The 15,317-nt window shown below is 37.6% G+C and overlaps 2 protein-coding genes and 1 pseudogene across 4 annotated transcripts; 1 reads left to right on the forward strand and 2 right to left on the reverse strand.

Annotated features, from left to right (window-relative positions):
- Positions 1-41: 41 nt before the first annotated feature.
- On the reverse strand, positions 42-8,434 carry LOC9307782 (trafficking protein particle complex subunit 8). Of its 3 annotated transcripts, none has more exons than XM_021022229.1 (28): positions 7,922-8,434; positions 7,731-7,825; positions 7,395-7,494; positions 7,136-7,240; positions 6,860-7,013; positions 6,638-6,758; positions 6,472-6,531; positions 6,265-6,345; positions 6,071-6,165; positions 5,836-5,986; positions 5,494-5,580; positions 5,201-5,320; positions 5,004-5,132; positions 4,825-4,922; positions 4,614-4,737; positions 4,363-4,470; positions 3,992-4,133; positions 3,423-3,533; positions 3,267-3,321; positions 3,097-3,172; positions 2,494-2,679; positions 2,308-2,418; positions 1,938-2,096; positions 1,691-1,849; positions 1,344-1,577; positions 1,089-1,259; positions 832-944; positions 42-752 (listed from the first exon to the last, which is right to left on the reverse strand). In XM_021022229.1, exons 1-28 carry the CDS (start codon positions 8,082-8,084, stop codon positions 239-241), a joined length of 3,822 nt encoding a protein of 1,273 aa, XP_020877888.1. In that variant the 5' UTR covers positions 8,085-8,434; the 3' UTR covers positions 42-238. The 3 variants fall into 3 exon arrangements, with proteins under 3 accessions (XP_020877888.1, XP_020877887.1, XP_020877889.1); XM_021022228.1 differs by having other exon boundaries at positions 3,267-3,324; XM_021022230.1 differs by lacking the exons at positions 7,136-7,240; positions 7,395-7,494; positions 7,731-7,825; positions 7,922-8,434 and having other exon boundaries at positions 101-752; positions 3,267-3,324; positions 6,472-6,523; positions 6,860-6,952.
- A 542-nt stretch (positions 8,435-8,976) lies between these two features.
- LOC9309834 lies at positions 8,977-10,444 on the reverse strand (annotated as a pseudogene).
- A 607-nt stretch (positions 10,445-11,051) lies between these two features.
- On the forward strand, positions 11,052-15,265 carry LOC9309835 (acetolactate synthase small subunit 1, chloroplastic). Its single transcript, XM_021022459.1, has 13 exons — positions 11,052-11,371; positions 11,984-12,197; positions 12,352-12,435; positions 12,833-12,901; positions 12,984-13,067; positions 13,525-13,680; positions 13,768-13,848; positions 13,963-14,067; positions 14,168-14,290; positions 14,381-14,533; positions 14,643-14,708; positions 14,812-14,903; positions 14,981-15,265. The coding sequence occupies exons 1-12, from the start codon at positions 11,160-11,162 to the stop codon at positions 14,893-14,895; spliced, it is 1,431 nt and encodes a 476-aa protein (XP_020878118.1). The 5' UTR covers positions 11,052-11,159; the 3' UTR covers positions 14,896-14,903; positions 14,981-15,265.
- The last annotated feature ends 52 nt before the right edge of the window (positions 15,266-15,317 follow it).

Genomic DNA, 15,317 nt, shown 5'->3' on the forward strand with positions numbered 1-15,317 from the left:
TAAAACTTAAATAGGCCAGAATATATTTTTACTCCACAAAAGATTCAACCCTTTTTTCCTTTCGGCGTAAAATAAATTAATCTTTTTCCTACTAGAAGCATTTCTTACAATCAAAATTCAAAAATTCAGACGTAAAAACCAGCAAAATGAATTCACAGAGGACAATGACACATCATAATAGAACATTCTCATGCTTAATAATGGAGACATCCAACCATTAGAGAGAACTATAAAAAGCTCACTCAGACTGAAGAACAGTAAGGTAATAAGGATAACCTTGGCATGTCCCTGATGATGTTGCACTTTCATGCTCAGATAGCTCCCAGTTAAGTTTATATGAAGACAGATCGTAGATACCTGGAGAGAAAACTGATATCTGCAGCGGGATTTCGGTTGTGGATAATGGCTGGATTTGGACCTTTGTGGAACTTAAACCTGACCATATGAATGGAGGTGAGCTTTCCATGGAAGATGGCGGTTTTCCCAGGCGGCTTCCCATGACATCTGAAGTTAGTTTCATTTCCTCTGTTACGGTTGGCACATAGCGCCACCCGGATTGGTTTCCAGAGGAAGAAGTAGGTGCTGCTGCGTCTGGTAGACAATCATTCGTGTTGATGGTCACAGATGATAATCCTTCAGATGTGTTTCTGATTACCATCTTTAGTTTTATTTCACACAAGGAGGTCAAAAAGTCGTGGTGTATGGTTTGGGGACCGTCTAGTGACCACGACAGCGGACTCGAGCTTCTGATACTGTAATTGAACAACAATGGGATTAGAAGTGGACAATATGTTGGAAAACTGAAGAAATATATCTTTGCGGGTACTTTACCTGTTATGACATGAATGGTGAGTCAAAATCTTTGGTAAATCGGGAACTACTGACGGACTGCTGCTTTTTGCCAAGCGAGAGATTAGAATGAAGTCAACGGTATTTGGACTTACCTGTTTCATCATACCAATTTGAGTTAACTACAACTCCGATAATAAGTTACCAGTGAAGTGAAACTGTGTTTAAGAGAGTGATGTATATTTCCAAAAAAATCTAGCAAATAAGATTTATGTCCCTGAAAGAGGATTTTTGCTTACCTGAACCGAGGGTCCCTGACATGACCTTTCACTATCATGGAAGCTTGCTAAAGGTGAGCTAACGATATCGAAAAGCTTTTCATCGTCATCCTGAGTAAACAATTTTACGTCGGTTTGGCTGGGAGGAAGGGACATAATTTCCTCGTCTTCAGTCCCGGATTTTCTGCAATCCTGAAAGTTTGAACAACATTCTAATTTCAGACTTGAAAAAGAGAGAGACCAAACTAGCTACTAGAAATGCATTTAATGAACGACCTTTATCATGAAGAAACAAGATAAAGCTTGCCCAGCGAGTAGAGACTTGGAAGGTAAGATTGTATCAACAGGCTGAAGCAATGAGATACCCCACCGGCACCCAACTGTTGACAACTGGTGAATTTGGAAACAACCTGAATTCGCACGGTTCACGATATCCATACGCACAAGAAATTCTTGCAATCTTGATGGAGATGGGGTGATTTCGAATGAGGTCTGTAGAGACGGTAAAACCTAGATGAAAGTGTACGATATAGAAATGGTTAGTCTTGTTAGCCAATGCAAATCTGCCTATACCATAATCAAATTCTTAACAAAAAAACAAATGCAGCCTAAAAATTCATCACCTGCAAAGTATAATGCATCCTTAGGGTGCGGTATTTCATGATGCTTGATACATTTTCCATCTCATAGTATATTGTATAATACAAAGATATCGTTCCTGGGATGGCAGCTCGAAGCCAAAGAGGCCACCTTAATGATCTGTCTCCTTGCAGTGATACATCCTGAAAGAGATCAGCATTCAAAACCATGTTAGAATACCCTAACATGCACATTCGTCTTTGAGGCTTGAAGAAAAGGTTTGCCACAGACCTTTGGAAATGCAAATACACTACTTGTTCTATTTGTTTCATGCTGAACAATATTTTGTTCATCTCCCTTCTTTAAGCAATCTGGAAATTCGGTTGTCAGCTCTTCTTCATGATTTCCAGGACTTAGAAATCTTGGATGGCTAATCTTCATTTTAAGATTCTACGAGGACAGACAATCTTTGTTAGCACAAGAACAATCCAGTGGATAGTTTAGCGCATTAGATTATCCGGTCATCAATCAAAAATTAATATGATAAACCAGACCATAACAAACTAAATTCATAGAAAAGTAACATCCACACAATAGCAGAACAAAATGAATTAACTGGCAAAACGGTAGAGAACATGAATGATCAGAAAAGGAAAACTACCTTTATTGGGGATTCTGACTTATTTCTTAACTCTAAAACAAGATAACGTAGATCTCCAGCATACAATTTCTCAGGCAGATGATCAATTGAACCCTCAAGCCTGGGTAGACTCTGCACAGTCAAAATTTCTAAACTTTAGAGGTCTCAACAAATCATAAGAAATTAAACTAGAGGAAAATTTTGCACCTTGATGACTAAAAATTTCAAGGCATCAGTGGGTGTAAGTTTGTTTTTCCTTCTTCCTCTCGCAGTTTTTGCCTTTACAGGCACAGATTGGAAGTAATGCACACCTACAATGGAACCAGACAACTCCCACCTTACACCGACAATTTTGAGTATACCTTCTTCACTGGGGGTAACCGTGAGTCTCACCTAGAAGAAAAAATCAAAACAATAAGTAAAACGTAACAAACAATTACAGGCTACATAAAACCTCAGAACTTCACCAAGGAGATACAGGGATCAAGGAAATTCAACATAGTGTCTTTAATTAAGGTTAGTAGCAATGAGGTATAGACTCCTACTTTCAGTAACTTGGCAATCAATAGAGTACGACTTGTTGATTAGTTTCTACGCACAATTGACCAAACAATTATTTCATAATTGTCTTCTGAAATGAAAACACATGCAATTCAAAATCCTGATTAAGCAGAGTAAAGACCAACAACTACAAGTGAAACATCAAGATTTTATAAAACATGTTTATGCACAAGATGAAAATTTTCAGGTAGAGAAAGATTTTAAATATTAGAACATATCAATCAATCTAAGTATCTAATTCAGACTCACCAAATTTTTCTCGCCTCCACCTAATGTGAAATCCACTTCAGACAACGTGAAAGAAGAAAAACCGGAGGTTGTAACCCTGTGGTGTTGTTGACATACATGGCACATCTTAATCATTCAAATATAGGTCAACAAATTTGACAGAAACCTGATTGAGGAAATTAGCTGCTTACTGATTATGTTCTGTGGAAATCTCAGGACCCAAGCTTGAGCTACTTGGCTCATTATCTACTTTACAAAGTCCAAATGTGGAGATAAGAATTGCATATACAAACTGAAGGATGTAAACAAAGTTATAAAGTGAACATCAAATAACAGAAACAGCTTACCTAATTTTAGGTCATCAGAATTTGTGGTAAGTTCACAGATTAGAGACACACTTGTTATGGAGGTAGAAATTAGCAACGGATTCTTAAACTCCAGATCCACTTTCACCGACTCTGAAAACAGTGAAGAACAAGTAAGTAAGAATCCACCAGAATATCATGTCCCCAACAGAATGGAAATGTATTGCCAAAAAATCCCTTCCTTGGAAGAAGCACAAGTGATAATATTTACAGATACTATGATATCATAAATGAATAAACATGATACTCCCTCTCTCTCTCTCTCTCTCTCTCTTTTCCATATCTCCTCTATAAAAAGTATCAAAGCTAGCCGTTTCAAAGATATCCATTTTCAAGAGTTATATCAAGACCATAGATCAAATTGAAATATCCTGCTGCTGGCACCATAAGGCAAAACAGATTTTGGACATAACTGTGCCTACTTTAGCTGGACTAGCAATGCATTGTTTTAGCCTTCAGACTTCAAGTATAAATTATATGCAGGATAACTGTAAGTAATATTGCGTTTTATTCAGATATACAGTAAATGCAGCTAACAACAACCTGCATACCTCCAGCGACACAAACATTTGATTCCTTGTATTTCTTTGGCAGAAGCTTTGACTGTAACTCCAGCCAGTTTGACTTGCCAGAATTTAATGATGGAATGATATCATCCTCCAGTGATTGCCAGATGCTCTCCTCTACAAGAGCCTGACCATATGACATGTGAATCATAGTGGTACTCAGGAGATGTAAATGCACCATCAATGAAAAATAAACAATTGAATGATGCACAAATATTTTTCTTTGCAAGTAATCTAAAAATCTTAACCAGCAATACTGATGCCAATTATGTTGTTCATAATGGAGTATACATCCTAGGAAGATTATGATGGGGAGCAATATGTACCTACTTCCAAAGAGTGAATATGAAACTTACAGAAGCTTGAGATGCATAAGTGCGATGGTCTTCATATATAACTTGAAGAGACGACATATTAATAACTGGCAGTTTAAGTCCCACCACCTCATGCTTCATTCCAGTTTTCTTCAAAATAAATATGAAAATAAAAACAATTTTTTATAAACAAAGAACAAAGGATTGAGACCAGAGGTAACTATTGGAAACACTATCTTTTTTTCTTAGCAGCTTCAGTAGAGCGTATAAAAGCGCAAGAATAGGCTAGACACCTTAACAATGTCGAAAAAGTCCCTGAGAAAAATTTCTTGGGTTGCCTTGGATTGGTAGCCACAGTCCAGTACTTTGAGCATGTTTCTAACTGCAACATCATGCATCCCAACAATTGCATACCACCTGAACAGATAAAATAGCAAGTTTTAGACCACAAATTTCTAAACTTCACATCTTACGAGACTTACATTCACCATATTCAAAACTTACTGTCCAATATGAAAATATATATGATCTTTGATATGGCTCCATGTAGTTGATTTATAAACAGAGATTGCACTTTTGTATGTGCGAATTGCATGGTTAACCTGGAAAAGGCAAACAATATGTGTCCCTAAGAATGCAAAGCATGTACGAAGCTTGAGCTCTATCAGCAAAGTGACATGTACCTGATCACAGTTTTTATAGTGGTCTCCTGAGAGAACTAGATGAAATCCATACTTGTGTAGCATCGCTGGCTTAGTTAACACGAAACAGTAAGAAGCTTGCTCCAACATGACTGCAGCGTGCAAGGGTTCCTGCAAATGAGTAAAAGTTAGCAACTGTAAAAAAAAAATGTGTGGTCTGAAGGCATATAAAGAAGCACCTCTCCACATATGCGGAAGTAAACAGAAGCAGCTTCTTTGTGCTGATCTCTAGCCTTTAGCATCTCTGCCCACCAGAGCCCACATCTCAGAGCATTTTGGAAGCCAGACTTCCCAAGTTTCTGCATGAAATTTTTAAAGCGTGTTTCACCACATACAACTGAGTCACTTACTTATGTTAAACATTTAGTATTTCAGTTTCACGTTTTGCTTATAATAAACACCAATTCAAGTAATTGATGATCATTCACTAAAAGAACCGTTATCGATTAAAGAGTGGGTTATAAAGACATACCATATAAGTGCTGAAGGCCCTTTCCATGCAATACTCAGATTCCTTTTTTGACTGGTCTGAGATGAAATATGCAAGTCCCATCATTTCCTTCCAAACATGCATGAAAAGATGAGTAGTCCGCCCAAATTTTAGCAAAAAAAAAACAATGGCCCATCGATGATGAACTATTGAAGCAACCACAGGACATAAAGTGAAGAATAATGAAAAATAAAGACCACAAAGCAGTTTGATAACGTGGCAAGCCTATACTATTAAGTTTCTAAATACAAGACGAATATTAAATTTCAAATCATGCCACAGGAATACCTCTACATTAACATAATTACAAAGATGTGAAGCTACCTGAACACCAGCATAGTGCTTCCATGCTTTATCGATATCGTAATCTGTTAATATTAACCGATAGCTTGACAATGCAAGTTCATAATCATGCAACATGAAGGCGTAGTCACCCAAAATTCTAATTTGAGATTCGGTGGAGCTATATGTATACCTTCAAAAGTGGAAGCATACTCATTAGAGCTTATAATTATGTCAAGGTAATCATAAAAGGAGCAAGGAGTTCAAGAAAGCATACATAGAACCTTTGGTCACATCCGGACCATCGCCTTTTCCTTTTCTCCACCATAAGTTTTTAATCTGGTTTCTAAAACCTTTCCTTGTTGCAGAAATCTAGTGACACAGCAAAATGCAAACTAAACGATAAGGTAAGAGAAAAACAGAAGCCTAAGTAAAGCACACAGATGACATGTTAGAGTATCTAAAGCTAACCTGTTGATTAAGTTCTCGAACTTTCTGCTCCATGTAAGGAATAATATGCCTGGAAGCAAACTCTTGCATCAGATCTTTGATCTGCTCCAAATATGCCAGGAAAAGTAATACCATAGGTTAAAACATTCAAAAACTGTTGAAAGGTGTGAATCTAATCAGTAAGAGAATAATACTAGAGAACTAGCAGCCAGAAGCCTTTTACAATACCTCCACAATATCGTCACCAGTGAGAGCACATCCAAGTTTGTCGGCCGAAACACTTGATTTCTTTCAGAAAAAATGATAATCAACATAATGAACTTACAAAATTGACATGGATTGATGTATGAGACTTGAAAAATATGTTGCATAAAAGTTCTGATGAGTGACGTACAAATGAAGCCCAGGGATTAGCCTGATGGTCCACGTTCCCCTCTTTAGATGAATTAGTGCAAAGTAAGTTGCATTCATTACTTCCAAATTGACTTCTCATCTCTGACAGGACTTTAGACGTTCTACAGAAGAAATAGCATCCATTCAACTAAAACATTACATTTGACACCCATAAACTTATGATGAAAATCATATCATATATGAGGGAACAAGAAACAACTACCTCTCTGTTGTTGCATCTTGATTGTCATGCACCAACAAGTAATGCTTCAAAATATTTGGGTCCATTGTACCATCAGTAGGTAATCTATTGGAGTTGAAAAGATCTACAAATTTATTTATAGGTTCTTCGTCTTTTGATGAAACGACCAAGAGACCTGAAAGCACATTTTGAATTATTTGGTACTCAACAGAAAACTCTATGAGACATAATAGATCAGTAGACCTAGTTTAAAGAGAGAAGACAACAACGATTTTCTAAATCCATTTAATATCTTACAAGCCACAGGATGATCGAAAGCTTCGTGGTCTGAAAACGACAATGTACGTATAAGTTCTTTATTGTAATACTGAAACCATGAGGGTGCAATTTCAGACTCTGGATCTGCAGGGAGCGAAATACGTCAACATTGGAAAAGCAACGAGTTAGAGAATTCGCCTTCTCAGTTATTTGAAAATTGTTAGTGCACGATGTTAAGAAAAACTTATAAAGGCATTGTCTGCTTCTCATAAAAACATAATTTTGAGTAGTGACTTACTAGAGAGTATATCAGTAATTTGAGGAGGGTCAAATTTCAAATCCTGAAAATCCTTCTCCCCAGCTTGAGTAATAACATGTTCTAGCCGTTGCTTTGCAACCTAGCCATGAAGTAAACATAATAAAACTTGAGCTCAACAGCAAACATGCATGATGGAGGAGCCTCTACCACAACAAATACAAGCATACGCCTAAACCCAAATCCATCTTCTTTCACTTTGCCTTATTAGTAAAAACAGGTAATGATTTCAATATGTTCGGTTAAAGGTGATCCACGCTATTGCTGAGTAAGAACTGGTTATCAAGTGCCCTAATTGTTCAAAGCAAATATACACACCTCTACGTTTGGTTGTCTGATATCGGAGGCATAAAACAATCTCAATGTAAACTTCTTTAGCCGATAAAGCTGATCACTTGATGTCCGAACAGGCACTGCACCGCAAAATTTCACAATTCGAATCCTCAAATTAGACGGTTGGGGAAGTAAACCATAGATAGACACTTAAAAATCAAAATCAAGGAATTGACCATCGATGTTACGAAAGTTGCAGAATGGCTTGAGCGTTTCCACAAAGGATAGACCATTCTTGAGGAAAGTCTCTTCAACAAGAGGCGTACAGAGAACCATGACCACTGGACTAACTTCCTCCAATAGCATTTTCCCAAACGAAGAGTTCACCGGCTCCACCATTCTTCCTTTCGCCTAACTAGTCTCTCAAATCTCTTCACTGTGTATCTAATCCGATTTCAGGTCTGATAGATTTTGGAGGCGGTGCGATTCAATAACCTAGATCTCTACTTTTAAGCCAATCGGAGCTACGACGCCGTCGTCGGCAGCTGCCGGACTTGATGTAGGTAGGAAAAAAGATATCGGTAAATGATGGAGTACGTAGAACAGAGAAAGCAATGAGTACGGCGTAATTCACCGGATAATGATTGGATGATCGTGATCGGGATCCAGATCGACGTAGAGGGAGAGGTGTAGGCAAAGGTTCGATTGGAGATTTGGAGAAAGAAGATTCGAGCTACATGGAAAAAAAAAAAAACCCAATTTTTTCTATTTAATTTATGTAATTGGCCCTTTTATTTAGGTAAAAATTGCAATCATGCCCATATATATTTAGACGAAGCAAAAATGTGGGGACAATGTTCAATTCGTTCTCGTGTGTACTATCTACTAATACCAGTCTAAGAAGAACATTCTTTTGTTAATATGAGTTGTTCTCTTTAGCCATGTAGCATCATGCTTGGCTCTCTTCTTACAAAGTGTTGTAAACTTGTTCTTCAAATCATCGAAAGACCATTGTCAAAATGAGACTAAATATATAAGCCCGTTTGATCTTGGTATTATACCATAAAATTGTTTAAATGTTCGAAATGCAAACCTAAAGGAGTCGGAATCATCATATATTATTAACTCGACCAACATTGAACTTTGAGACCTTTTGAGTCTTAAAAGAGGACTTGAAATATGAGTTAAGAAATTAAAAAATGCATCTTCTAATCATAAATCTAACAAACGGTTAGCTACAAACACCAAAAAATTCAAGACACTTTTGGTAATCATTTATATAAAGGGAAGCAAGGAAGGAAAAAAAAGGCCATCTTCCAACGTAGTGAGGTAAACTAAAAAGCATAATAGCAAGTAATCAAGGTAACCCCAGAACCACATCTTCAAAAGTTGCAAACTTGGAGAAACAAATATAGTTGATGGAAGAAGCAAAGGTTACATTATGCATTGGCACTAATCAAATCTATAGAATAGAGATTAAACTCGGGAAATAACAAACAGGAAGTCCAATGGAATTAGCCGCCGAGAAAGCAACATCATCTTCTTTGGTTTCGGGGTCATGTGTAAACAGTTTTGGACATAGCACACGATCATGACACAACAACTTCTTCTTCTTCAAACTTGCTAGTGGCACGACAACGAATCTTAGGTTATTACGCCTATCAACATTTATTACCATATCTATAGAATGATTTTGTCCCATGTCTTGTTGTCTGAATTGAACGAGGAACGACCATATCACTTGGGTGGGCCACTTCATCTCGGATACGCACAAGCGGTTGTCGAGATTGCACATGACGATCTCGTAAGGATCGGAATTGACAAAAGGAGCTTTAGAGATGAGCTTCGGTGTGAAGATCGAAAGATATAACTTTGGTTTCTTGGCACTCGGTCTCGGTGAACCAATGAAGCGACCCATCTACAAAGAGGGGATCAACCATCGCGATAACGCGATAAGGAGCAGCTGGAGTGACATCCCTCCAATCGTTGGTGCTAAAGTCAAAAACCTCGCAGGTGGTAGCGGTTTCTTCTATGCCTATTTCTGTAGAGGTGTATAGCCAAACCGGCTTGTATGTTGCAGTGAATATGTCTTTACCAAATCCAAGCCTAAAGAGTCCGAGTTTAAGTACGTAGAAAACTTCTCCTATGTCGATCATGATATGTTGATATTCGCTAAGAGGAAGAGGATCGGACGATACCATCTAGTGGTGGGGTTGACCACAAAACCCGGTTCTTTGGGTTGGTAGAGACAAACGAGACCGTCACAGCTATTATATGAAACAAAGTAGTATCGATCCTTGTCATTCTCCTCCCAAGGAGTAGGGATCTTGACCGATGACGATGAACCCAACACCAGTGTTTTTAGAGTTTCCACGTGCAGGGGGTCGTCATTATGTACGGCCACCATGAGAACATCTGAATCTCCTGATTGGAGACGATGCGTCAAGTGTTTTCCTTGGAAGAATTGGGATTCAATTGTCGATTTCCATTGCTTCGATACAGCCTTGAATCGAAGCAGAGAATTCACCTCAAGACTCTCCAGGATTCGCTCTACTACATGGTGGGGCAGCAGCGATTCCATCCTCATGCAACGTTTTCTCGACATTTTTTGTCTTGTATATAGCAATTGATGAATAGAGATAACAGAGTCTTATTTTGTAGTCAACCCTTCCTTGAGGAAATCTATCTTCTTATTCCCTCTTTCTTTCTCCACACGACACACGACAAAGATCTTCCTTCTCCTAACTAAACTCTGCAACCTCTTCGAACCCTATCTCTTATTTAAGTGGATTTTATGCGAATAATGCATACACTTTTTTTTTTTTGCATATGGTTTGTTAACTTATTTGAGATCTTTTAGTTATTCTAAATATATCTATTCAAATTTAGAAAACATCTAACCGGTCGGACCAGGTTGACTGACCCATGGCCCGAACACACATCAGGTTTTAAATCATTGATAAATTTCTTAAAACAAAGACCACATTAGATTTGTCCCAAAAAAAAAAAACAAAAAACAAAGACCACAATAGTAAATATATTAAAAAAAAAGTTGTCCCTCATAAAAATTAGAAAAACAAAGACTAGAAGACGACAAAACAAGAGAAATGTGTCTTTTTTTTTTTTTTTTTGAGAAATGTGTCTTTAGTCAAATGGTTAAATTTATTTGATTTCGTCTTATCCACCGGAGTTCGACTCCAATAAATCACCTTACCCACGTAATAAAGATTGGATATAGATCGGATATTATCGATCCAAAGATGTCAAAAAAAAAAAAAAACAACAAAACAAAAAACAAAAACAAAGACCAGTAAATATATTAAAAAACGTTTAAAATATTTTGCTGTAACCTTTATTTCCTCCTCCACTCGCAGCCAAGCAAAAAGTGCCCTTATTTTTTCACCCAAAGTTTCCCTCTTTCTCTCTTCTTCTTCTCTCTGCTGTTTTCCGCCTCACACCATTACTCTCCCAACAATGGCGGCGACGGCGACTGCTGCTTCACTATTCCCATCTTACTTCCAGAATCAGAATAAAGTTTATGGCTTTCCGGCGAAAACCCCCAACTCCCTGCAAGTAACTCCGATCATCGACGGGAGGAAGATGAGGAATGCCACTGTTCTCTCTGCTGCTTCCACCGATAAAGCCATCACCACTGCTCAGTCTATAGCTCCGACGGCTTGTGATAGGTGCGTTTTCAGTTAGAAGTGAAAAAGCTTTGCTAATTTCGTCAATGTGGGTTTAGACCAAAAAAAAAAAAAGAGTCTTCTTTCATTTTTGTTTTTCTCTGATTCGAAATGGGTTCTTCTTCTCTCTCTCTGCCTCGCTTCCAATTTCTGCAATTAATTAGCTTATGATTAGCTCAAAAGTGTTTTGTTTATTCAGTTTCCGTTGGCATGGTATCAACATTAATGTGATACTAATAATTCAAGCTTTCCGTTACAGGTTTATTGTAGATCTTCCTTTTTCCTAGTATTCGAATCGAAACTGTGTGGTCAACATCAAAGAAGATTCTGTTTCCTCTTTTTCTCCACGAATACTGAAATTGTTCCACTTAATTTTTTAAGCTCAATACTGTTCTTCTTCGTTTGATATACCATTTCTGGTTCTACTTCAATAATCCTCTTGAGTAAAATGGCCTAATCATATGAAATACTTGTATGAGGATTTGGTAAACATCTTGAGGTTTTGTTTTATCTGGTCAACAAGTTCTTTCTTTGGGGTTTTCAGTTATACAACTCTGATCAAGTGTTCTGACTTATGCGTCACTCTTACTGAATATCTCACCAATCAATTTGCAGAGTAAGGAGGCATACCATCTCGGTGTTTGTGGGTGATGAGAGCGGTATAATAAACCGGATTGCTGGAGTGTTTGCTAGAAGGGGATACAATATTGAGTCCCTTGCCGTGGGATTGAATGAAGACAAGGCTCTGTTTACTATCGTTGTTCTTGGGACAGACAAAGTCTTGCAACAAGTCGTAGAACAGCTTAACAAGCTTGTCAATGTCATCAAGGTTTTATGCTGTTCTCTGTTAACTCTAGTCTTCGCTATAACTTACTGCTTTGTTTAAAAATTTCTTCCATTTTTCTGAGCTTAGCACACAACAAGAGATATGTATACTTTCATGAATCATGACTGTTAGCTTGCACTCATTATGGTTTTTTCAGGTGGAAGATCTCTCCAAGGAGCCCCATGTAGAACGTGAATTGATGCTCATTAAACTTAACGCTGATCCAAGCACCCGCTCAGAGGTAAATAATAGTTGATCTTGCAAGAATGAACTACACTCTTATTAATATTGGATGGATGGTCAAAGTCAAAATTGTTTTTTTTCCCGATATGATTGATGCAGTCGCATTGAAAAACATCAAGGATATGGATGAAAGGAAGCTTTTATTCCTTGTGATTAATTGAGTCACAGTACAGAGTCTTTTATATCTTATAATGATTAGTCAATTCGCATTAAAATCTCAAGGATATAGATGAATATAGATGAAAAGAGGTTTTCTTCCTTGTTATTAATGGAGTCACAGCAAATGTTTTTTTTCTTCTTAAGATTGATCAGTTCACATTAAAATCTCAAGGATATAGATTAGATGAAGCTATGTATAAAAAAGCTGTTTTTTATGAAGTTTCCATGTACTGCAGATCATGTGGTTGGTGGATATATTTAGAGCAAAAATCGTGGATACCTCAGAGCACTCTCTAACGATTGAGGTCAGACCTTTTCTTCAGTTTATATATACTCAGATCATATGGTCAAAATGGTTCCAATAAGTCCCATTTTTTTTTTGTGTAGGTAACTGGAGACCCAGGAAAAATGGTTGCACTAACGACAAACTTAGAGAAGTTTGGAATAAAAGAAATTGCAAGAACAGGGAAGGTAATTTTTCAATTTCAAAAGCAGCCACTATTTGCTCAAATCATTCTTAACTGTCAACAATATCTGGCTCTAAATGTTTTCAAATTACATCTTCTGTCTTGGAAAAAGCTTGTTTGAACGGTTGGACTCACATGTATCATTACTTGTAGCCACTTGTAGCCTTTTTATTTTTAATTTTTTTCGTCTATTATGTCACACAGAAATTAGAATACCCAGACCCGAGTTCCTTTGGTAAAATTCAGGACACTCTAACGGCAGAGCCAGTGTCACATGATATTCCCAGTTTAGCTTTTAAATGACATGTTTACTTCTTACAGAAAAACTCACTAAATTAATGAATCTCAAATGTGGAATTGTTAATTTTTTCATGTAGTCAATTTCTGTGTTTCAGTGACTATAATGAATAATTTTAAGAATCAGCTTTGTTATTCCTAACTGTTGTTGTCTACTACTCTAGATTGCTCTGAGACGGGAAAAGATGGGAGAAACCGCTCCGTTTTGGAGATTTTCAGCGGCATCATACCCACATCTTGTAAACGAATCATCATCTCATGAAACTGTTGCAGAGAAAACAAAGCTAGCATTGACTGGAAATGGCAATGCATCACCGGGGGTATAGGAAAAATGAGCTAATTTATTTTCTCCTGTATATATCTAAGCACTAGTAGATTGATCGCCATTAGCTAATTCTTTATTTTAGGGTGACGTTTATCCAGTGGAACCCTATAATGATTTCAAACCGGTCCTTGACGCTCATTGGGGAATGGTCTACGACGAAGATGTAAGATACGTTTCTCGGATACTGCATTCGTTTTATATATTTTTCTTTTTGATCCAGTAAATCCTGCGAAATTGGAGGTCAAAGTGAACTCTAAAACTGTTTACCTTATTGCAGTCGAGCGGACTCCGGTCCCACACATTATCTTTACTTGTGGCCAACGTTCCCGGAGTTCTCAATCTAATAACTGGAGCTATCTCCAGGAGAGGTTATAACATCCAGGTTATTATGCACACACTCTTGCTTTTAGCTTCATCGATATGAATGCATACTACTCCTTTGTCTCAAGAGTATGTGAAAGTTGTTGCTTCTATTGCTCTAGAGTCTAGCTGTTGGTCCTGCTGAGAAAGAGGGCTTATCTCGGATAACAACAGTTATCCCCGGAACTGATGAAAATATAGACAAATTGGTTAGGCAGCTCCAGAAGTTGATTGATCTTCAGGAGGTGAGCAAATGGTTTGAAACCGTAGTGTACTTGGATTTTAATTCTAAATTTATAGGTCTAGTAACGTTTCCCTTTCATTGGGTTTTCTAGATACAAAATATAACGCACATGCCATTTGCGGAGCGAGAACTGATGCTCATCAAAGTAGCTGCTGATACTTCTGCAAGGAGAGATGTTCTCGATATTGCTCAAGTTTTCCGTGCTAAAGCCATTGATGTCTCTGATCATACTATCACCCTTGAGGTGCTGATATCATATCTCCCTGAACTTTACAACAAAAAGCTTGTACCTTTCTGATATTTCAAGCTTGAGATGAGATCTTCTAGTAGATGATGAAATCCTCCATTTGCAGGTTACAGGGGATCTCAGAAAAATGTCTGCACTACAAACGCAGTTAGAGGCCTATGGACTCTGCGAGGTTTAAAAAACAAAGTTTCTTGATTTATCTCTAATCTCTTCACAAAGACACGGTCGATGTTGTGTCTGGCCATTCTTATGGTTTGTGTTGATGAAAATTGAAGGTGGCTCGGACAGGAAGAGTGGCATTGGTAAGAGAATCTGGAGTGGATTCGACTTATCTTCGTGGATACTCTCTTCCTTTGTAGTTCCGAAGGTTAGTAATCTCTTAAATAATCACACAGATGCATCATGCATTGTTGTCGTTATATATGAAAGGATCTTCTTGTGCAGAGGACTTACCGCAAGCTTCAGTGTACTAGTCAAAAGGACTGCACATTGTTTTCTGTGATTGATTGCTTCCTCACAAGCCATGGCGTTTCGAGTTGTTGTTATAGGAGGACCTGTTTAGTGAACTAAAAATAAATAATAATGTTTGTTCCGTTAAATTAGTTTTGAATACTTTTCTCAAATGTAGAACACTGTTGTTACCAGTTTGTCAGTTGTATTACTAGCAAAAGACTTGTATGTAATACAAGTCTATACTCCAATCGATCTTAAAACAATAAAACTTAACAATTTAAGCTATAACCGGACCGGACTTGGTTTAGAATCCTTCCTTGCGAACCAA

Source organism: Arabidopsis lyrata (genome assembly GCF_000004255.2).
Source record: "Arabidopsis lyrata subsp. lyrata unplaced genomic scaffold ARALYscaffold_6, whole genome shotgun sequence".
NCBI lineage: Eukaryota > Viridiplantae > Streptophyta > Magnoliopsida > Brassicales > Brassicaceae > Arabidopsis > Arabidopsis lyrata.

What these genes read in the sequence shown, in the direction of transcription:
- LOC9309835 (XM_021022459.1), top strand. Translation starts at nt 11,160, where the DNA reads ATGGCGGCGACGGCGACTGCTGCTTCACTATTCCCATCTTACTTCCAG. An exon ending in GCTCCGACGGCTTGTGATAG is followed by an intron (nt 11,372 to 11,983) that starts GTGCGTTTTCAG and finishes ATCAATTTGCAG; the next exon opens with AGTAAGGAGGCATACCATCT. An exon ending in AAATTGCAAGAACAGGGAAG is followed by an intron (nt 13,068 to 13,524) that starts GTAATTTTTCAA and finishes CTACTACTCTAG; the next exon opens with ATTGCTCTGAGACGGGAAAA.
- LOC9307782 (XM_021022228.1), bottom strand. Translation starts at nt 8,084, where the DNA reads ATGGTGGAGCCGGTGAACTCTTCGTTTGGGAAAATGCTATTGGAGGAA. An exon ending in ACTTTTTCGACATTGTTAAG is followed by an intron (nt 4,471 to 4,613) that starts GTGTCTAGCCTA and finishes TTTATTTTGAAG; the next exon opens with AAAACTGGAATGAAGCATGA. An exon ending in CTTGTTTCTTCATGATAAAG is followed by an intron (nt 1,260 to 1,343) that starts GTCGTTCATTAA and finishes TCAAACTTTCAG; the next exon opens with GATTGCAGAAAATCCGGGAC.